At 41.0% G+C, this 21,752-nt stretch overlaps 1 protein-coding gene across 2 annotated transcripts in view; it reads left to right on the top strand.

The window, feature by feature from the left end:
• ARMC2 (armadillo repeat containing 2) overlaps nucleotides 1-21,752 on the top strand; it is a 106,881-nt gene that overhangs the window by 54,371 nt on the left and 30,758 nt on the right. For both annotated transcript variants that reach the window (XM_033418692.2, XM_033418694.2), the window contains 2 exons: nucleotides 12,087-12,232; nucleotides 16,199-16,298. In XM_033418692.2, the coding sequence (XP_033274583.1) occupies nucleotides 12,087-12,232; nucleotides 16,199-16,298 (246 nt within the window). The remainder of the gene's footprint in view (nucleotides 1-12,086; nucleotides 12,233-16,198; nucleotides 16,299-21,752) is intronic.

Genomic DNA, 21,752 nt, shown 5'->3' with positions numbered 1-21,752 from the left:
TCACCAAGAGCCATTTGTGTCAACTGTACACTGTCACTATGTGTATGTACGTTTACAAATTTGGGGGAAGGGAGGTATTGTTTTAGGGTATTTCATTTGCAGAATCCCCTGAACTGGACATTCCCTTGTGTTTAATTAAAACAAAGAAAAACTGTTTTGTATCATCCAAATGATAAAAATGTAAGCAACTTGACTTCACTATAAGACCAGATGAAAATCTCTACTCTTGCGAATGTGTCGCACTGACTGGCTTTTTACCAGCTCGCTCATGTGCACATTCACCCCAACAGATCTGGCCATGGGCAGAATTGTTCAATTACACCAGCCTTCAGAACCGGTAACTCTAGCTCAAGGCATTTTTAAAAAGCAACTTTGTTCAATTGAAAAAATAAATAAATGACTTGCGGCTGTACTAATAGAATAATGTCTGTAAGCCAGAGAGAACACAGCAAGGCAAAAAGATAAGGGCAGGACTTCCTCTCCTTTATGACTTTAACTGCTGTTAAACTTTGTGCATTCTGCCATCCGACCCAGTGCTAGAGTCGTCCTGTCTCCCTAAAGCAGCCCTGTTGGAGGCCATTGAATGAGTAGAAGGCGTGTGAAGCTGGGTCCTGCAGGTTGTGTAGGATTTGGGAAACTGTCACCGAGGAAAAGGGATACGGTGTGTTTGGGGGCTGCTGAAAAGGTAGGTCTGTCCAGAGCAGAGAGTTCCGTGGGGGAGGTGTGGGAGGTGAGATTCAGAGGCTACGGTCATGGGCCTCGAATACCAGGCTGCAGAGTGCAGACTTGGAGTAACACAGAGCGGCTGGAGGTCAGTGCAAGGGGAGGAGGAGATGAGATCAGAGTGGCAGACAGGCGGGCATGCGCGAGATGTTAAACTGATAAAGGCCGAAAAGCTGAAATGTGGCAGGAGGAAAGTGTGTCAGTGGTACGGATGGATTGGAGGGTTAAGATCTCACACACAGCAGCCCCAATTAAGAGGTGTTGCTGCAGTTATTAGATTTTAGACTGATTATAATGGAGCTAAAGCATCGAGATCAAGGAATGGGCACGAAAGGAAAAAAAGCTCCTCCACAGCATAGGGGCCAGTGATGCTTAGAGGAAGAAATACTGAAGTGTTGAGATTTTTGAAAGTTTCCTTTGCATTGTTTCTTACATATATGTATTTGTGTACACGTACATATATGTTTATTACTGCACCACTGACATCAAGAGACATTGTTTGTGCGGTGGCTGCTCTGTGCCAGGCGTGCTTTGGGTGGTTAGTAAGGCAGTGGAGGGCAAGAGAACTGCCAGTAGGGGCCTACTTTTAAAATTTATTTATTTATTTATTTATTTTTGGCTGTGTTGGGTCTTTGTTTCTGTGCGAGGGCTTTCTCTAGTTGTGGCAAGCGGGGGCCACTCTTCATCGCGGTGCGCGGGCCTCTCACTGTCATGGCCTCTCTTGTTGCGGAGCACAGGCTCCGGATGCGCAGGCTCAGCGGCCATGGCTCACAGGCCCAGTTGCTCCGTGGCATGTGGGATCTTCCCGGACCGGGGCACGAACCTGTGTCCCCTGAATCGGCAGGCGGACTTTCAACCACTGCGCCATCAGGGAAGCCCAGGGGGCCTACTTTTTGATGAGCCGCATGTCCAGATAATAGTATTCTGATGCCCTATTCTTTGACAAAGCTCTGGTACTTCCACGAGTCCAGTTCTACCTGTCAGATGCCTAATAGCATTTTGAGGAGAGGATGATCGTTGGTGCTCAGAGGGACCAGCACCACTTCCCACTAAGTGGAAGGATTAATATTCCCAGTCTGGCAAAACTGGAGACGGGAGTTTGTCTGCAAAATCATTAGCGTAAAGAAGGTTAATCTGTGCATGATCACTAAATTCCAGAATGTTAGGCTTTCGGGAGAGCTCCTTGAAACCTGGAAAAAGAGAAATACAGACCAGATAAAAGGCTAGGCCCTCTAGTTTCTAGCATTAAATTGCATCACTTAAGGAGGTGACACAGACGAAATAGGGGTTTGTCAATATTAATCTCAGTGGATTATCAGGAGGTGTTAGGGTTCCTTTCTGGCTTATAAGGCCCAACAATTGGGAAGGGATAATACAGGAACTGAGGAAAATTCCTGGAGTCACCTCCATCAGAAAGTCTGTTGTAGTTTGCATCGTGCACTGCAAGGGGAGGAGGAGATGAGATCAGTTTGTTGTAGTTTCCATCGTGCCCCCTTTCTGCGGACTGGAGAAGAGTCTTTTGTATGCGTCACAGTCACAAACAAGCCCTGATTTCCCTGGTGTCTCATTTGTCCTCTTGTGTCTTGGGGACACTATGTACAAAGCTGCTTTACTGTAATTGAAGAAAATCTCAAGGTACTCACATTTTCAGTTAGGTAATTTGTAGGTATATAACGTAACTATTAAACCCAGGTTGATTTAAACTAATGTTCCTATTTTTATGGATTCCTTTGTATTTCCAGCCTTTTCTTCTTTACAGCCTGACCCACTTGATCTTGAGTTCAATTCTTAGAGAAATATATTCTTTCCCTGCTTCAGATTTAACATTTTTCAAGTTAGAACTGCCTGGCACCCCCCACCGCCCCCAGATAACATGGTTTCTTTCCTTCGTCTTACACCTGGTCTCTCTTCTCTGACCTCCAAACCTGCTGCCCAGAGGGTCCTTCAAGTCCTAATCTTTCACCCTTCTTGCTCAGTACAGCTCCACTGTCCAATTCTTCCTTTTTCTGAGCGGAAGTTTCTCAGGAAGGTCGGTCCTCCCACCCCTTGGCAGTCCCTCTCCTCCACGTTGGCTCTAGAGTGTGGGGAAAATGAGAGTGAATTAAACAGAGATTTGACCCTGGGTAGCTCAGAAAATGATAATGTTATTGTCAGAAATTAGAGGGTTACGTAAGGGAACTGATTTGGCGAGAGGAGGGAGGGAAATGATGTAATTAGCCCTCGTGTAAAACTTTAAGGTGCCAGCAGAACAGCCAAGCGGGACTGTCCGGTGGGAAACTGGAGAGAAGACCCCGTGCTTAGCAGAGAAAGTAAAGCCAAAAAAGCAGACTTAGCGTCATCTACATGGAGTTGACCGTTGAAGTCAAGAAAGACGATGATACTACTCAAGGGGAGAGTAGAGGGAGAGAGGAGGGCTAGAGGAGGGCTGAGGACAGGTTCCATAAAATGGCCAGATTTGTGGAATAGGGAGAGACAAGAGAAGTGACCAGAAAATTCAGGGAGGACAGTGTGTGGAAGAGGGTAGAGATTTTAAGAGCAAGGATTGGTCAGCTTTGGCAAGTGCTACGGCAAGCACACGGGGGAAGAGGAATTCCGCTACTGTGTGGGGCAATCTGAGTGGGCAGGTGGGGTCGCGTCCTGTTGCAGGGGGTCTGTCCACACTCTCTTTAAATCTTAAATGATTTCTTTATCTCTGCACTTTTAAATTAAGAGATGTTTTGGGGGCTTCCCTGGTGGCACAGTGGTTTGAGAGTCCGCCTGCCGATGCAGGGGACGCGGGTTCGTGCCCTGGTCCGGGAGGGTCCCTCGTGCCGCGGAGCGGCTGGGCCCATGAGCTATGGCCACTGGGCCTGCACGTCCGGAGCCTGTGCTCCGCGGCGGGATAGGCCACAGGGGTGAGAGGCCCGCGTACCGCAAAAAAAAAAAAAAAAGATGTTTTGATATAGTTGGGTTTTTGTTTTTTAATTTCTAAGCCCTAGAGTAAACTCCCCACCTTGGCTAATGCGAGTTCACTCCTGTATTGTGTATTCCACGTCCCGAGCACATGGTACTGTCGCCTTCCAGAGCGCTGATGGTCCCTCTGGCTTTGGGCCCGGCGGGGACAGGTCTCAGTGCTGCCTCATGGACTAGTGATGGGAGCATAGGCCTGAACTGGCGGTTCAGCTCTGACATTCTGTGAGCCTCGCCCTCCTCACCTCCCAGTGACTGGCTGTGCCTGGGGTAGAGGGTAGTCAGGCGAGTTAAACAAGATGATCTATTGAAGCACCTAGAACAGGACATGGCACGTAGATGGCACTCAGCAGAAATTTATTAAACAAAGTGAGATCAGAATTCCAAAACTTGAAGCTTCGGGCTTCCCTGGTGGCGCAGTGGTTGAGAGTCCGCCTGCCGATGCAGGGGACATGGGTTCGTGCCCTGGTCCGGGAAGATCCCACATGCCGCAGAGCGGCTGGGCCCATGATCCATGGCCGCTGAGCCTGCACGTCTGGAGCCTGTGCGTCTGGAGCCTGTGCTCTGCAACGGGAGAGGCCACAACAGTGAGAGGACCGCGTACCGCAAAAAAAAAAAAACCTTGAAGCTTCAAAGAGCAATTATTTCTGATAAGAAAAAATTAATCACAACAATTAAGATGACAGAGTTAAAGATGGATTTCATCTTTGTGTATTTTGTGTGTGTGTGGCTTTCCTTTTTATCTTCTAGTTTGAACTCAGTATAGGTTCACAAGATGTTGCAAAAATAGTAGAGGGGTCCTATTTACCCAGTCACCCTGCTTCTCCCAGTGATGACATCTTACGTAACTGTAGGACATTATTAAAAGGGGGAAACTGATATGAGTACGATACAATTAACTGTTTTACTTATTTGCATATTATTTTTGAGATTAGGTGAGTCTCTTTTTTTGTCACAGTATTTAGTTTGGTTATTAAGCTTGCTAATTTTTTAATGATGTATTTGTTAGTGGGAAGGGGAGCTATTTCTGCTTATGAGGTTTCCTTCCTATAAAGGAATACCCAGTAGTGTAATGACCACTCGGCCATCCAACTGGCATGAGAGAGCGGGCAGTCAGAGCCTACTCTTCCCTTTCCTGGGAAAGGGCTACATATAGGCAACTCTTGTTCAACTTTGACTCTCCACGGATGGCATACCTGAAGATTTGGGGGCAGTCAGAGGTCCCAAACATGTAACGCCTTGGGCTTTGAATTAGAAATAAGAGAGAGACTAAGGCAGATGGGGAAGAAAGTTGAAGGATGTAGTTTATAGCTGAGGTGGGTGTGCTTTCTAATCCTGAACCCCTGAATCAGATTTGCCCACCCAGTCACAGGCCACACCTGCCCCAGGAGGAGCAGAGGAGAACACCTGTGCTCACCAAGCAGGAAGTGAGGGGTGGAGAGTGACCAGGAGATTATGCTAAGAAATGTCACCTCACAAGGAAGGAACATCAGGTGTGGGAAGTAAGTATTCCTATGCCACCTGCTTCTGGGGAGAGCCATTTGCTTTTCAATTGCTGTCATATCTGCTCAGTCTCATCTCTTCCCTGTAGACATATTAGTTGTGGCAATAAAGAAATGTCACTAACTTTAACATGTAATTCTGAAAATCAGTGTTATTACTCTGCAGTTCTTAAAGCATTATCTTTTTCAGACTCATTTTCCTTATTTTACTGCTCTGGCATTCTATGTAGTCTAGATGACATTCAAATTTCAGCTGTATTGATACATATAATGGCCACAACTGGAAGAATCAGCTACCTACCCATTTTACCAAGGTAACTGACATAGTGGGAGTAAATGGAGAAACAATAACAAACATAGGCAAATGTTAAATAAGAGTCTCAAAGTAGGGCACTGGAGCTTGAGGGCAGAACCATTTCCTGCAGAAGTAGGACACTCATGGTAGGAATGTGCCAAATGAGCTCCACAGCCAGGCACCAAGCATTGCTGAGGATTGCGAATTAATATGACTTTCACATGCATGTATCTTAACTCCAAGAAAATGCTCAGGACGTTTTGGAACTAGTGGTTTCATGTAGATAGTGGCATCTTACAATTGGTTTCCTTTTTCTCAGGCAGAGCTGTACTAATCATACATGAGACAATATGAAACTTCTTGGGTTACCACATGGGCTCTGGTTTTGGCATATATGTGGTCTCGATCGGGCACAAATCCAGAAAATGAATATGCTTTCATTAATAGAGGGAGATGGTTTTGCTGAGGTTGGAAAATGGTGTGGCTTTGGTCTTAAATCATTTGACACTGTTTGTGGTCTCTGGCGGCTGTGTTTATTCTTTCACATCATCAGCGGGAAGTGAACCATTTTGCAGTTGGCAGTTAAGTTGAGATAAAGCTCTAGGGATTTTGGTTATGGATATTCCAGATGATTGAGCAATAAAATGAATGCTTTTAGGAGACAGTCAAATGGAGCAGGGGAGACAACAGATGAGGAGTCGTTAGAGCCCCAGATGCCCACCTACCTGGAGCTGGTAGACTTTCTGAGCTTCAGTTTCCTCATCTGAAAGTTGGAGCTCAGGATACCTTTCCTGTCTACAACATTCAGGGAGCAAATGAGATCAAGCTCACAAGATAGCTTTATAAAAAATAAAGTAGCTGCTCATATTTTTTTCATAATAACATTCAATGTATAAAAATAAAATGACTCATGATGCTAATTTTGGTAGAGGAAGCATAATAACTTTCAGACTGTTAGTGCAATTTTCAATTGCATTATGTTCCAAAGTTTTCTTTGAAAGCCGGTTTTTTGAAATTGGGAAAATATTTCTCCAAGGAAGAATACCATGATTGACGGTGAAGTTCCTGGGCTAGCCAAAGAGCCTGTTCAATTTCTGATGCACCTAAACGGGAATTCTCTGGTGGGCTGTGAGCTGCAAGCCCCTCTGATCTGGGCCAGCTCTGATGGCTGAATGCCTCCTAGGGCAGAAGAATCTGGTGAGTTCCCTGGGGACTGAGGACTCTGATGGAGGGAGAGTGCAAAGGGAGTAGAGAAGTCATCCACTCGAGAAATGAGCAGTATATGGAGGCCCAGGTGGACCAACCAGCCCTCCCCACCGTGCGCACACCCCCCTGCAGTAGAGAATGCTGGGGATGAGGCCACAGCTGCTGGGCATGCACTGTCATTCTTAAGTTCATCGATCTAAATCAGGAGGGCCTCATATTTTAAGGCAAATATTTCATGTGTTTGCTTAGGTTTTTCAAATAATTAATAATTGGAAACATAATTTAAAATCGATAATGAAGTACCTAAATTGATTTTTTTTAATGCTAAATCTTTTGAATTCTAATTTTGCTTTACTAAAATGCTTTTTGAGCCCTTATAAAATAATCACTTCTTGATAGAATTTTTCCCTTTAAAATGGCTCTCCCAATGTTGACTGCATGGTGAAGACTTTGAGGCCCAACTAATTCAGTGTGAGATAGGACAGCTTTGCCAAACTCACCAGGTGTTTTACCTGGAGATGCTGATTGAGGTTGGGGCCCAATCTGACGATCAAGGAGTTTGGGGAAACCCAGAGAGAAAAAGCTGCCTCAGGAAAAGTGAGCACCACAAAGCTGTAGAGTGTGTGTGTGGCACAGTCATTTTCCAGCAGTAGATTAGCAGTCAGAATCACACCAGCATGTTTCTTCCCTGATATATACCAAACATTTAGGTCCCCTTTTGTCCCAGACATCATCTAACAGCTGCTAATAAGCAAGGACACTTAAATTTTTATCAATCCTTTTTGTGGATTACCAGTTCCACATTCTTCTCCTTTTTCTTCTTCCCACTGGTCACCTTCTGACTCTGTATATCTGTCCCAAGGGGTTGCACATTAAGTGATGGGAAAAAGAAGAATGGAAACTCCTGTTTTTCAGTTTGCTATTGCTTGGTGAGATGACAGTTAAGAGGTTGGGAATTGTTCCAGTAAAGTCCTTTAGAAGCTAAACAAGCATCTGTGTATGCATCTAACTTCTACTTCTTTTTCTTTTTTTGTCATAAAGTGTTTGACATGGCTTAAAAGATTATATGCAGTAAAATAGAAGAGTACATAACTCAGTGGAATTAGGAACAATATAAACTAGAATAGAAAGTTAAGAAAGGAACAGATACATTTCTCCCAGCACGAAGCTCGGACTTCGTGAACTCCTGCTTTGGGTGCAGGCCCAGTGGGTGGGCTTTCCTGCGGGGTGGAAAACAAAGACTCAGCGGCAGAGCACACAGCTCATTAACAATTTCTGCAAATACATCTCTGTTAAAAAGTTGGAGCGAGGCTGAGAGTTAGGTGGGTTGACTTGGAATTTGCTTTTACTGTTACCACAGTATTTAGCTAGACTCTCCTCCCACTGATCTCTTTATATTTTTCCCAGAAAAAGCCACTTGTCTGTGCTCAGCGTTCAGCCCCAGCCCCTCCCGCAGTGAGATCATTGGCTCACAGCCAGCCTTTCAAATGGGGGGCCTTCACGGCTGCATCTGCCTGGCGACCTCCTCCTGACCCTCCTCCCCGGGGATTTAAGCTCTGGTTTACCACCAGCCCTCTGCTAATGCGGGCACTTTCTTGTCAGAGGCTTCTTAAAGGGGAAAAGCCTCCTTTTCTGTCTCCTGTCTCCCTTGTCCCTTCATTTCCTTCCTCCTCCTCCTTTCCTTCTTTCCCTTCCTCATCCCCTCTTCCTTCCCTTCTCCTGATGTGTATCATCCAGTAAGCTTTTTTTTTTTTTTTTTGCGGTACGCAGGCCTCTGATTGTTGTGGCCTCTCCCATTGTGGAGCACAGGCTCCGGACGCGCAGGCTCAGCGGCCATGGCTCACGGGCCCAGCCGCTCCGCGGCATGTGGGATCTTCCCAGACCGGGGCACGAACCCGTGTCCCCTACATTGGCAGGCGGACTCTCAACCACTGCGCCACCAGGGAAGCCCCATCCCGTAAGCTTTTTATGGGCATATTTATTGTCCTCTTGGTAGGAAAAGGAATAAGAAACTGTTTGGACTGTGGAGGAGCTCACAGTGGGAGAGAAGGTACCTGAAACTAGTGGTTAGGAGTCTGTGATGGGTGTGGAGCAGGAAGGTCTGTTCACCTGGAAGAGAAGCAATCAACCGCTGAAAAGTCTTCACAGAGGAGAAGTGAGCCTGAGCTGGGTCCATAAACCCGAGCAGGAGGTGAGCAGGTTGGAGAGGGGGCAGCAGAGTGTGATGGAGGGGGACATTCTGGGCAGAGGCAGTGGTCCGTTCAAAGGCTTGGAATTGTGAAAGGATGAGGTGCAGAGTCTGAAAGATAGAGAGGGAGGAAGGGGGAGGTGAAGGAGATGAGCTTGAGGGGGGTGGACCGCGCTTTAGCGAGTGAATAGCCTTTAGGATATGGATTTTGCCCAGTAGGCCACCGGAAGTCAGAGGAAGTCTGAACAGGGAAGGTTGGGTTTCAAGATGCTCCCTCTGGCAGCAGGGAGATGCTGTGGGGAGATGAGCCCAACAGTGGAGAGAGTGGAAGGAGCCCATGCGGGGAGTGTAGAGTTTGGGAGAGAGATGAAATGGGCTTAAACAGAACCAGCAGCCTTGAAGATGGGAAGAAGAGGTAGAACAGGTGATCAATCAGCTGTTGAAAGGGAAGGAGGGAGAGGAGTTAGGAGCCTAGGAAGGAGCTGCTGTCGTGAATGAGATGAGTAGGGAATACACTAGTCCCCCTCCAGGAAGTCCATTTTTCTTTCATCGATTATTTTTTTATTCCTCCGCTCCTTTTAAATCATCTTAAAATCCATCTACCTGAGATATTGTCTGATTCATCCATGGTTTTCTGAATCCCAACCTTTCTATTTATACCAGTGTTTCCTTTGTAGGTATTAATCCATTCGTCCATTCCATCAACAAATGTTTATTGAGGACCCACTGTGTGCCAGGCACTAGATTTGGGCCTGAGGGGCACAATGGTGAAAAGACAAAGTGTATCCCCTCACTGAAGCTTCTAGTATAGAGAAATAGACAATAAAACATAATATTAAATAACCTAACATGAAGTAGTTTGTGGGGGGTGTGTGGTATGAGATGAAGTTTGAGGGGTTGGCAAGAGTCAGACCATACCAGGCCCTGTACACCAAGGTCAGGAAATGGAGTCATATTCTAGGAGCAATAGACAAAAAGCCAGTAGGGCTTAGGGTGACAGAAAGGCAAGATTCTGGAATGTGTCTGAAGTTTTGCAACTTGAGACATTGTGTTGATGCTAGTGTCATATATTGAGGCATCACTATGTATTTTTCAAGTGCATGGTATATGTTTCATGTATATTATTCTGCTAGCATCACAACTGACAAATTTGGAAACATTCAACTCACTCAACTCCCTGTGCTCCATACAATGTGTTTGATACAGGCAGTAAATAGATAGGGATTTAAAATCAGGTGATGTGTCACATATAAATGTGTGCTTCCACTCTTGATTGGGGCCATTTATAAAAGTTATGTATTCGGGGCAAAAGAACCATGAGCTGTCTTAACTTTTTCTAATGAGGTGAGAAAAAGGGTTGAAAGGGAGAAAAAAAACTCCACCAAAACTGAGGTTGAAACAAGAAAATCTCCTAAGAAAAGTCTGGTCCCTCCTGCTGACAGCGCCCCCTGCCAGAGGTTGAGTTAGGGAGCCAGAAGATGACAACAGATTGAGGTGCCCAATCTGTGAAGCCTTGGGGGCCAGGGAAGGGGAGGCATTTGTGTGCACCGTGGGTGGAATGAATGTTCCATGATCTGCCACGGTCTCTGTCTGTCTGGTTCAGGCCAGGATTCACTTGGGCATCTGTGCTGTTTGGTGTCGGAGTGGGGAAGCCTCTGAGTTTCCCTTTGGATTGACATAAACCAGCAGTGGTCCAGTGCCTGGGCTGTCTCTGAAGAAGGAGAACAGGTAGAGCCAGGATCCGATGATGAGAATTTTCCATTTTATGGCAGTGATGGCTTGAAATGCCTAGAATGGCTTGTTAGCTTTCCTTAGCTTAAGAGACTGCGTTGTAGATCCCTGGTAAAGTGGAATGCTAGAATAGTTTGTTTCCCCTCCAGTGTTTTGGATACTGAACCTTTCAGGGAAGAATTTACTAAATTGCTACATAAGTGAATTGACTACAAAAGACTTGCACACATTTATTTGAAACATTAATTTTATTTTCTCTGCTTTAAAAGGTAGTGGGTTATATTTTAACAAAATCTTTTTGTTGCGGTTGTTACAAAGGAAAACTAATCAAAGGTACATGTCATCTTAATAATTGTTTTCAAAGTTTATTAATTATGGCTTTATATTTACATAATGCTCTACAATGTACAAAAACAGTGTTACATTTTTTCCACTTGATACACACAACCCTGGCTGGTGAGCAGGGGCTGTAACCCCCTTTTCACAGATGAGGAACTGAGGGAGCTGAGGAACGAGTGAGTGCCTCAGTCACTTACTTAGGAAGAGATTTCGGACTTGAATCTCCATCCTTTCACTCCACGGCCAGCGATCTCCCTTCTTCTGCATTTTGGGTGTGAAGACCCACAACAAAGGCGGGGATGGGACCCATGACTTTTGAGCTCCTGTTAGTTAATCAGCAGTGGCAATGCCACTCATGCATCTCATCTCATTGAATCCTAATAACTCCAGGGCAATTATCACCATCCTCGCTTTACTGTTGAGAAAAATGTGCTCTGGGAGGTTAACTAACCTAAACTGGTGAGTGGTAGGGCTGGGATTTGACCAGGCCATCCAACTTCCAAGCTGACTTTCTTAACCAGTAGCCTGCCTGTACTATCTCACGAGGAAAGATCACCCTGCATATTTAAAATTATTAGATAACAGCAACTTTCATTTTATGGATTTATTAAATTGTTCTCCACTTTCAGACAAGGGTTAAAGTACATAGCTTTTCTGAACATTTTTTACAAAATAAGACAAATTTGCAAGACATCAATTCTTGCCACTTGGAAGAGAATGAGACTAACAGTCTTAAATATTCTTTGGCTACAGCATTGTTATTTGATGGTATTTATAAGAATATGGAACAAGGAATTTCTGTCCTGTGGAACTCTTGTGGCATGTCACAGGATCAGTGGATGATCTTATGACTTCTACTAAACCCAGATGACGATTTGCTTAACCCTGGGGTTTTGGTATACTAATTGCTTCTTAACACGAATATTTCATTCATTACTTTTGAACCAAAGTAGGCTTTCTTTGTATTCATTTCTTGGTTTTCATTTTGTGCTACTTGTGCATATAGGCCCATGTTCTCTGATGGGAGATGCATAACAGGGCCTCGGTTTAGCTACTTATGTAGCGAAACTTATGGTATGAATTATGCTGTGCCGATTAGTGTTGCTGTATTTTCTAATTTAAAAAAATGACACTAATGTGTTTTTTTTCATAGATGACTGCTACGCTGAGAAACTTGGTTGACTCACCACTAGCAAGAAGCAAGTTGCTAAGCATCAGTGCCCTTCCCCAGCTCTGCACGGTGATGGGACAGTACATAGGTGACAAGGAGGTCTGCACCAATGTTGCCAGAATATTCAGGTAGGTAGACTAGGAAAACAAAGTAGCCTTACAAAAATGCTAATGTTTAGATTTAGGGGGTTGTTTTTAATATTTGTGTGTGTGACTGGCAAGGAATCCTGTTTTTACTTTTTATGTCACCTCAAAGAAAAGGTAAATCTAGTGGCCTGAGTTTTTAAAAAAATGATTTAAACTAATGACTTCATTTCTTACGTATTTCTGTTGTGATTCTAAACTCATTGATTTTAAGTTACTGTAACTAAAGTTGTGAGTTGTCCTAGTATTTTTACAAAACAAACAAACAAACAAAACTTCCTCTCAGCTTATTGGAGATAAAGAGCTATATCACAAAACATGGCAAACCTTCTGGTGCGCTTGGAAGCAATGCTTACGGATTTTAACTGAAAATGGAGGCCATTGCTTAGAAAGACTGATCTGACTTAATTTGTAATTGAAGGTCATTTTATTTCAGCTGTTTGGGTGAACTTTGGCTCACACATTCACTAGTCATGTTTATACTTACTTTTCTCCAGAAGCAATGATCACCTGAATCCAGGCTGCCTCAAAGCAAGATGTGGCTAAATTTCGGAACTGTCTTTAAATTATGCATTTATATTTCTTCCCTCACTGCTCTTTGCCATTGTTTTTACATAATGATCCTTCTCAAGAGACCTGGGCCTTTCTTGAACTATAATATTGTAGTTGTTTAATGAAATACAAAATTTCCTGAAGACTGAATTGCTAATTGACCCCAATATGAGGATGTGAGTCCAGCTTTGATCTTTTAGCACTGTGCTTTCCTGTCTGGGTACTTCATTCTGGGTACTTAGTCCCATTTTGAAGCACTATAAAATCATAAAAAGTTTATTTTTGTATATGGTGGCATGTAGAGATCCAATTTAATATTTTTTTTCCCCACGTGGACAGTTTTCCCAGCACATGTTATTGAATACACCATTCTTTTTTCACTGTGTTTGAATGCCTAGTCAGTAGAACACGAGGTTCCATATACTTGCAGGCCTGTTTGTGGACATTCTGTTTGGTCCGTCTTCAGACCAGTTCCATGCTGTTTTTATTATTCTGGATTTAAGTCTTGCTGTAGGATAAGATGACTCCCTCATTTCTTTTCTCCTTTAAGATCCAAATTCTTATTTTCTCTTCCTCATGAATTGGAGAATCAGCTAAAGTCCATGACAGGAACTTTGGATTTTTTTTTCATGAAACTACATTGACTGTGTAGAGTATCTGGGACAGACGTGGGGATAATTGATTAGCATCTTTATGATATCGAGTCTTCCATCCACAAACATTTGTGATGTCTTCTTCTTTTAATAAAATTGTATAACTTTCTCCAAAAAGATTCTGTACATCTTTTGTTAGATACATTTCTTCACGGTGCTTGCTGCAATTATGAATGCAGTCTTCAAAAAAAACAATTCTAATGAGTGTTGCTAGTGTATATGGATAGTATTGATGTTTGCTTATTAGTCTTGTATCCAGGACATCTTTTTGGTACGCGGGCCTCTCACTGTTGTGGCCTCTCCCGTTGCGGAGCACAGGCTCCGGACGCGCAGGCTCAGCGGCCATGGCTCACGGGCCCAGCCGCTCCGCAGCATGTGGGATCTTCCCGGACCGGGGCAGGAACCCGTGTCCCCTGCATCGGCAGGCAGACTCTCAACCACTGTGCCACCAGGGAAGCCCCAGGACATCTTGATTAACATTAGGTCTAAGAGTTAGTGTATAGAGTCTCTTTGATTTTCTATGCAAATTATATGCAAATAAGTCTACTTTTGGGTTTTTTCCGATGATTACAACTCTTGGCCCCTGTCCCTACCTTTTTCTTGGGTGTGTGGCTTAGGATGTCCAATACAAAGTTGTGAGAGTGTTGAACCAGCTGATTTTCTCCTGAGTTGAAAGGAAATATTTTTGTGGTTTTGCCAGTTGAAATTAATGTTTGTTGTAGGTTTCTGTAGATACCCTTGGACAGTTAAGGAATAATTTTCTCTCATTAATGGATTTTAAGTTTCCTTGAATACTTGCCTCGAATGTATTTTGATTATGTGGATTTTCTTAACAGATTTTCTCATGTTAAGCCATTATATATTGCTAGATTTGCTTAACTAATATTCTGTTTAGTATTTTTCATCTATGGTTATGAGTTACATTGACCTGTATGTTTCCTTTCTCATATTGTCCGTGTCTGGTTTTAGTGTCAAGTTTATACCAGCCTCATAAAATGAGCTGGGATATATTCCAACATCTTCTCTCTTCTAGAAGAATTTCTGAAAATTAAACTTACCTGTTTCTTGAAAAGTTTGTAGAACTTGCTTGAAAGCTGTTTTATCCTGGTGTGTGTATATGTGTGTGTGCGTGCATGCATGCATGCATGCATGCATGTGTGAATGTCATTGACAACTGATCCACTTTCTTTAATAGTTATATGTCTAGTCATATTCCTATTTCTACTTGATTCAGTTTCTAAAAGTTATATTTTTATAGGAATTTGTCCATTTAAGTTTTCAAACTGTATAAAGTCATCCCAAATATTCTATTATCCTTTTAATCTCTATTCTATCTCTAATTATGCCCCTTTTGTTTATGTTATTTATTTAAGAAATACTTATACAGTGCCTACTATGTGCCAGGCAATGTTCTAAGCACTTTCCAAATACTAATTCATTTATTCCTTATAACAGCTTTAAAAGGTGGGTACTATTATTATTATCTTCATTGTACATATGAGGAGACTGAGGCATAGAGAGGTTTGGTAGTTTTCCCAGGGTCACACAGCCATGATTTAAACCAGGTAGTATGGCTCTAGAATTCATACATTTAAAAGCTATGTTACACCGCCTCTTCATTTTGATATTGATTTTTATTCCTTATTTTGATGATTTGTGATGTTTCTCTTTTTCTCTTGATGTCTTGCCAAAGGTTTGACAATTTATTAGTTTTTGTGAAGAACCAACAGATTATTGAACCACTCTGTTGTATGTTTATTTTGTATTTTATTCCTTCTGTTCTTATCCTTAATAATCCCTATCTTCTATTCTTTTGGGATACATTATATTTTCTTCTGTTTTGATTAGAAATTCCTCTCTTTTCAGCTTTCTTAAGGTTATAAATTTTCCTCTAAATACTGCTGTAGCTGCATCTCACAAATTTTGATTTGTAGTGTTTTTGTTATTATTCAGATATGTGTTTTTCTATTTTCTTATTGATTTGACCCACAAGCTATGTGTTTTTAAATTTCCAAAAGTAAGTTTTTTAAACAATGTGTTTTTCATTGATTTCTAATTTAATTGTACTTTGACCAGAGAATGTGATCTGAGACACTGGTTCTCTGAAAATTTACTGAGACTTGTTAATGGCCTGGCACATGATCAAGTTTTTAAAATATTAGTGATGTTTTACCTATTAATCTATCACTTAATGAGAAATTTATGAACATCTCCCAATTTGAGGTAGGTTTGTCAACTCCACCTTGTGAGTTTCATTGTTTTCTTGCTTACTTTTGAAAATTTGAAGCTATTTTCAAGGCTTTTTGCCTTAAGGTCTATCTTGCCTGATATTAATATACCACTAACAGCCTAGTATATTTGAGCATTTTAACATTTACTTCTACTGGAGTCCCAGGAGATTGGTTGATATCCAGCCAGATTTTGTGTAAATTTCTTCACTTGTGTTTTCTGAACCACATGGGCAGTGTAAATTCATACCTTGTACATGTGTTAGAGGCTTCAGGTTTCTCTTTTTCAAAGAACTTGAAAAAAAATCTTCCCTCCTCCCACTCTGTGCCCCCGGAGTCTAGAGCAGACAGTGCGCCTCCTTGAGGCTTCTCTGGACTGGTGTGTACAGTATTTCCAGACTGCTTTTCATGCACAGAACAGTGCTTTGAAGGTCTGCATTTAAAGTGACCCTAGGTATAGTTGAACTTTATTGAAAAACAAAGTTTATTTTTATTTTTTCCATTTGACATTTCTGCAGCAAAGTTACTACTTATCATGACTGCTGTGTAGCCTTGGCCAACTACTCCAGATGTTATGCCTTGTTTTTGAATCTGATAAACAAATACCAGAAGAAGCAGGTCAGTTTTTCATACATTTAATTCTTCAGTGTGTCTTTGCATTGGTGTATTTGTGTAAGCCCATGTTTTTTTTGTTTTTTAAATATTTATTTATTTGACTGTATTGGGTCTTAGCTGCGGCACGTAGGCTCAGTAGTTGCAGCCGGCGGGCTTAGTTGCCCCGCAGCATGTGGGATCTTAGTTCCCTGACCAGGGATCAAACCTGCGTTCCCTGCATTGGAAGGCAGATTCTTTATCACTGGACTGCCAGTCAAGTCCCTGTGTAATCCCATGTTGAATAACTTTATGTTTTGAATGTATAGGTTTCTATTAGAAGCTTCCATCCAATGTGTAACGAGCTTCCCCAGGAGGCAGAATTCCATGGAGGAGGTGGGGAGGGAGTAGTTTGAGGGAGAAATGGCCTCAGTAGGATGTGGATGCAGTAGGAGGATTCACGATTTGGGGTGCAGGGTGGGTGGACCCCCCCCCAGTGTTGCTCCTCCCAGTGATCTGTGGACCCGTACATGAGAGGCATCTTTGGGTGGGGTGGGGTTAACTGGGTTATTTCCAGGCCCCACCCCAGGCCTGCTGAGCCAGCTGGGTGCACATGGGCCTAGCCATCTGCACTTTAACAAGAACTGCAGGGACTCCTGATGCAGACTAAAGTTTGGGATCTCCTACGCTGGATATAGTCTAAAGATTCTTCTGGCCCTGAAATTCTCTAATTCCTTGACACTGCTGTATTTAGAAGATGACATTTCTAGGTAAGTATTTAAAGGAAATAATTTGGTTTTAATGGATCGGACAAAAATGTGTATAGCTGTTTAAAAAGAAAAAAAAAGGAAGAACTCACAAATGACTTCCCCTTAATAAAATTATAATAGTGCAAATGTTAAGTTTTATTAGAAGTTTTTGAATATTCGTTAAATGCAGTATATAAATAAAATGCTTAAAGTGACATCAACTCTTTGGTGGAGATGGTTTATACATGAAGACAATATATATTCATTTGAAATACAGTAAATTTTCAAAATCACATAGTAGGTATCACCAGTTTAAAACCAAATAATTTATGTATATATAAGACCATTTTAATATAAAGCTTTGTGTTTATTTATATTAACCATATCAAAACCACCTCAAAATATAATCCCTGTTTGCCACAAACAGCATTGAACTTATTCTTACCCAGCCAAGTACTTCTGCTGAGAATGACTAAATTTGTCATATTTTACACTGTTATCAGCTATTTATTAAATGGTTATTAGTGTCTTTTTGGTTATATAGATGGTAGAGGAATTTCTGTGCTCATATTACACCATTACTACATTAAAGGTGATAAAACTTTGCTTAAAGTGTTAATGTTTCTATTTAACTTTAAAAACTGATTCACAAATAGGCACTTGAGTTCCTGATTCTGAGTATTTGGATTACAAATGCTTTCCCCTATGTATTCTGTATTTTCTTTAAATTACATACCTTGAAAGATTTCCTGGTATAAGAATTTGCTGTGTCAGGTGGAGAATGAATTTGATTAATGTACCTTAAAGTAGTCACAGTGTTAATTTAAGTGTCCATTACACATTTATTGATTTAGATTTTGGTACAATGTATCACCAGAACTCTAATCTTTAGACAAGTGAATTAACCCCATAGGAGCTTAGGCACTCCTAGTCCTCGTTTTCTTTTTTAAGGAAAAAATTAAAAGGGTAGAAAAGATAGTTTGCTATAACATTAAAAGAAATTTTCAATGTTATATCTAAAAAGGGATTTAGTTATGGATTTTATTTTGTAGTTTTGTTTTATGGGATTCCTTTATGGGTTTTAATTGTAGTATTATTTTATCATCATTGTTTCTCTTTTGCTTTGGTGTTTTGATCATGGATGACTTAGATTAGACATAACCGGAGAAGATGTTTTCAAATGTGGATGAAAGAAAACACTTCTGTTTTACAGTTTGATTTCAAGTTATGTCGTAACCTGTAATCTGTTTGAAAAGGAAGAAAATCCATCAGTTCAGTACTGACAAATAGCCCTGTTGTCTTACGGCATTATGAGCACATAACTGTTTCTCTGATTGTAGCTTAGATGATGGTCATATTTAATAAACAGTGGAAAGTCCTGGTATCCCGCTAATATTAGATACTTGAGATGTCAGTATGGTTAAGGATACGCTTTTTCTGGCTCAAGGGACTAAATGTCTTAAAGTTTAATTGGCATAAAATTTTAACGCACTTCTTACTGAACTACTTTTCACTTTGGACCAATAGTTGTCTGTAAAGCAAAATTGGTGTTTAAAGGCCATATTCTTCTCTATTGATTTATGTTTTAATTTTGTGTTCCTGTTAAAGTTATTTTGGTCCAAAGAAGAATAAAGAGCACCTTGCAAACTAAGTACATTAATATGTTGTTTTCAGAACCATCAAGGAAATGTGTAATTTATCCCCTTAATCACCAAAATTATTTTAATCATTGTGGTAAAATCATATTCAAATATATTGCATATTTCCTTGCCTTCTTAGAGGATATTAAAAATAATTTAACCTCTTCTTGATGCCAAAGGTCAATATTACAGGTATTAATTGTTACTCTAGAGGTTATTTGTCCTACATTGGGAGCATGAGTCTATTGGTAAGGTTCTTTAATGTCTGTTCTTCTTGTAGATTTCTCTCTCCCTTTCCGTGGTTGTTAACTTTGCCTTTGGTAATCATTAACTGTCTTTTGCATTTATTTGCAATTAGCAGGGGAACCTCATAACCAAACTTGTTAAAAGTAACACCTAAATAGTCTAAAAATTGAACATGAATAGGTTCTTAGCGAGAAAGGCTTGAGGGACTCTCTGATGAAGTTTCTCTTGTCCCTTCTCATCTTCAAAAGACAATTCATGTTTCAAGATGTAGCACTCATGTTCCCTTCTCTGTGAAGCCTTCTAAGACCAGCCAATTTTTCCCTCATCAGTGCTTCATTTTATTTTTATTTTTAAAATGTTTGTAGCAGCTTTATATGTAATAGTCAAAAACTAGAAACAACCAGATGTCCTTCACTGGATAAATGGCTAAGCAAACTGTGGAATATCCATACCATGGAATACTATTCAGCAATAAAAAAAAGAGTGAACTATTTATACACACTACAACTTGGACGAATCACCAATTATGCTGAGTGAAAAAAAGCCAATCCCAAAAGTTTACATACTGCATGCATCATTTTGAAGACTTTAATGTAGCTAGCACACCCAGTTAGTATAGCCAGAGCTAAGGACCCAAGCAGTATGTCCCTGACCTCAACCATTTCACTATTATTAAGAAAAACTAACAAAAACTTAGCACTAGGGTGTGGGGTAGGAGCCTAGATGTCCTGACAAAGTCATGCTAGGGCATTAATGGGCAGGGCTTAATTCTCAAGGAGAATATATCTTTGTTTAAACTTGCTGTTTACTATTTGATTAGAACCCAGACACTATAAAGTTACACATTAATTTGTAGATTTCTCTCTGGTAGACAAGATAACCTCAAAGTTATGTTTTGTTACCTTTAGGCTATTAGCCAGGTGTGTATCTAACCTAGTAATCTTAATTCTAACATTCTTTTTAATGCCTGTAAACCCCCCTGTTCTTTGATTGTTCGTGGAGCCCACCTTACCATTGTATTGGCTTCCCTCATTAAATGAGATAATTTTTTTAACTGTGTTAATTTTATATTTCTTTGAGAGCCATGTTAACTTTTTAAAAATTATACTTTGACTCTATATTGTCTTTTACTTATGTAGAAGAATGAAATATTACAGTTTTGAACCATCTTTGATTTTTTTCTAGTAAGAAAAAATATGTATAATTCATATTCTCCTCAAAACCAAAATATTTTAGAAGAGCAGGGAAATTGTTCAGGCTACAAGGAAGTAGTTATGTGTCCCAACTATTTCCTAAAATCACTAACCAGAAGCTCTCATAGGTCTTTGTAAATATTTCTTCTGTGATTCTCCAAATGGTTATCATTTGCGTAGCTACCTCACCCACTGTTGGGATTTCCTAAGGACACAGTCTTTGTCTTTATAAACCTGAGATGAATCTTGGCATAACAGACTCATGATAAAAGTGCTGAAAGAATGAATTTTGAGTATGTGAGATGCTTTGGAATCTGTAAAGTATTATACAGTATTTTTTTCTAGTCATCTAGTACTTCTTCCTTAAATGTTTACTTTCTTCTTCCTACTTTGGAGGAGGAAATAATAATTTTCCCCACATTTTTCACATCGGTGGGCTGCCATACACAATGGCAAAACAGAAATGATGGATCTTAAATTACTTTGGACCAGCACAACATCTTAGGTTCCTGTTCCCCTTGGCCCAGGTGACCAGTTGGATAAGATTTGTTTTTCCTCTTTGCCTAGTGATAAAAGTGATTTTCAGAAACCGCACACGACATTCTGATGTGAGTGTATTAATCTTTGGTGGCTCAAACTTTGCTCCATCTGAGGTTTACTTGGACGCTGAGGCTTTGAACTGATCTTTGAAACATACACCAGTTCTCCAGCAACTTTTAAAATAGAGTCATTACTTCCTGGAACTATTTTTGTTTCAGCTCTAGGAAATGTTTCTCTTAGGCTAACTTGGATTGTGGACACATATGTACTTTGGAGGCTTTATAGTCTCTTAATGTACACAGATATCACCCAGGGATTAATAATCAGAAAGAGTCTATAGACTTTGTTCTGAGAGGTTAGTGTTGCCTTTGTCTTAAAAGTCTGAAGACTACATTGGCAATTGGGAGATTTCATTTTTCTGGGCCTTAGCCATAACATAAATCATGAATCATGGGGAGGGGGAAGGGCAAGCTGTGACAAGGCGAGAGAGTGGCATGGACATATATACACACTACCAAGCGTAAGATAGATAGCTAGTGGGAGGCAGCCGCATAGCACAGGGAGATCAGCTCGGTGCTTTGTGACCACCTGGAGGGGTGGGATAGGGTGGATGGGAGGGAGGGAGACACAAGAGGGAAGAGATATGGGAACATATGTATATGTATAACTGATTCACTTTGTTATAAAGCAGAAACTAACACACCATTGTAAAGCAATTATACTCCAATAAAGATGTAAAAAAAAATCATAAATCATGTTATGGCTAAGTGTATTTTCGAAGAACATAGAAACAAAAATCTAAAACAAACAAAAAGAAAAAGAAAAATCCTCTCTAGTAATAAATGAACTGTCACCTACACACACCTCTTTAAGTGTTTTTTATCAACCAGGTGAGGAGCTTGGCAGGAAACTGCCCAGCCACTTCCACAGTCCACCCGGGAGGAAATCCTGCTTGGAACTAGGTAGTACGAGAGCTGATGGCTGATGGGAGAAGTAGGATATTTCCTCCCCCATCCGATGTTGTTTCCCATTAAAGGAAAAAAAAAAAAAGAAACGAAATTGTTTGAGAAAATGTCAAAAGTAAAAATTGTTTTCCAGTTTTTTTTTTTTTAC

The sequence above is a fragment of the Orcinus orca genome, chromosome 12 (assembly GCF_937001465.1).
Source record: "Orcinus orca chromosome 12, mOrcOrc1.1, whole genome shotgun sequence".
NCBI lineage: Eukaryota > Metazoa > Chordata > Mammalia > Artiodactyla > Delphinidae > Orcinus > Orcinus orca.
The sequence above is the reverse complement of the archived record's forward strand: the minus strand, read 5'-3'. Positions and strand labels throughout refer to the sequence as shown.